Source organism: Cenococcum geophilum (assembly GCF_001692895.1).
Source record: "Cenococcum geophilum 1.58 unplaced genomic scaffold K441scaffold_44, whole genome shotgun sequence".
NCBI classification, from domain to species: domain Eukaryota; kingdom Fungi; phylum Ascomycota; class Dothideomycetes; order Gloniales; family Gloniaceae; genus Cenococcum; species Cenococcum geophilum.
Window position 1 is genome coordinate 1,008,584 of NW_027137602.1, and position 1,418 is coordinate 1,010,001.

At 46.3% G+C, this 1,418-nt stretch overlaps 1 protein-coding gene across 1 annotated transcript; it reads left to right on the forward strand.

Annotated features, from left to right (window-relative positions):
* The first annotated feature begins 387 nt into the window (after window positions 1–387).
* K441DRAFT_665621 (uncharacterized protein) lies at window positions 388–1,019 on the forward strand. The gene has a single exon (XM_067649526.1). The coding sequence runs from the start codon at window positions 580–582 to the stop codon at window positions 820–822; it is 243 nt and encodes an 80-aa protein (XP_067500373.1). The 5' UTR covers window positions 388–579; the 3' UTR covers window positions 823–1,019.
* The last annotated feature ends 399 nt before the right edge of the window (window positions 1,020–1,418 follow it).

Consider the following 1,418-nt stretch of genomic DNA (forward strand, 5'->3'; position numbering starts at 1 on the left):
AGAGCTATTGATGCACAGCCAGATGCACAGCCAGACGCGCAGCTAGACGCACAGCTAGACGCACAGCTAGATGCAGGGCCTAGTGCAAAGCCACGGGCAGAGCCTTGACTGAGAAGCTGCGTATGATGCAGACTGATACAGAGCTAGATGCAGAGTTTTGATATTAAATGGCAGCGGAACGATCGAGTCAATCTAGAGCCTCTGCTACCTTGATCGACTGCCCTGCTGCTACCGCTACTGCTGCCACCGCTACTGCTGCCACTATTCCGTCCGGCTATTTTGTCCCTGCTGTCTCAACCGTCCTAGATTTGTACCGCTGCTAGGTCTATTTACTGCTGGATCTGCTAGGTCTGTTATGCCGTTCTATACTGCTATTCCGGCCGATCTGTTCTACTGCTGCCGACCAGCTGTCCTACCGCTGCCACTACTGCTATTGCTATTCCAACTGTCCCGTTCTAGTGTTCCGATTGTTCTACTGCTACCGTTCTTACTGACTGCTACTGACTAACTGCTACTGACTGACTGCTACCAACCCTCTGCTGCTACCGAGGTTTCTGCTACTAAAAGTTCTGCTGTTGGATGTCCTACTGCTTACTACACAGACCGAGTTCTTTTACCGACTGTTCTATTACTAACCGCTCTACCACTGACCGTTTTGCTTTGTCTTACTGCGCCAACTGTCTGCTTTTTACCATTACTACTACCGTTACTATTACTGCTGTTACTGCTACTACTGCTGCTACTGCTGCTACTGCTGCTACTGCTATTGTCATTTCTGGTTTGCAGCTATTTTGGTTACCGCTAGTAGGAAGGACACTGTAGGATAGTTCTATAGGAGGGCTGAGGATGAGGTTACCTGTGTTCTTTTAGGGATATGCTTTCCTTTTCTATTCTGCTTTTGCTATTCTTTTATTTGGCTATTCTTCTATATTATAGAACGTTAGGGGACAACGTTCTTGGTGGGGGAGGTATGTGGTGGGGTAAAATGGGCCACTACTTAGTGCCTTGGCATTTTCCTGTATATATTGAGCCTTCGGCTTCTCTCCTTCTCACCACCGCGACGGACTGAGAATACATTCTTTCCTTTCTTCTTACTGACTGCTTTCCTACTGATTGATTACGACTGACGACCGACCGACCGACCGACCGACAGACAGACAGCATTGTGACTTTCCTATCTGAGAGTGGTCGTACCCTCCCACAATACTAGCCTGTAAGCTTGTAAGGGGAACGTTAAAATATTATATTAGTTGGAAAGGGTACAACCTAAACCCTACTTAGTACCCTATATAGAACTTTATAGGTAGTCCCCATAAGCTTTAGAAATTCTGTAGTTATTACCCTAACAAACCCGGACCCCTAAAGTATCTTAATAAGTAAATAGAGTGCTAAAATAGCGAAGATAATAAGCTGCCTAT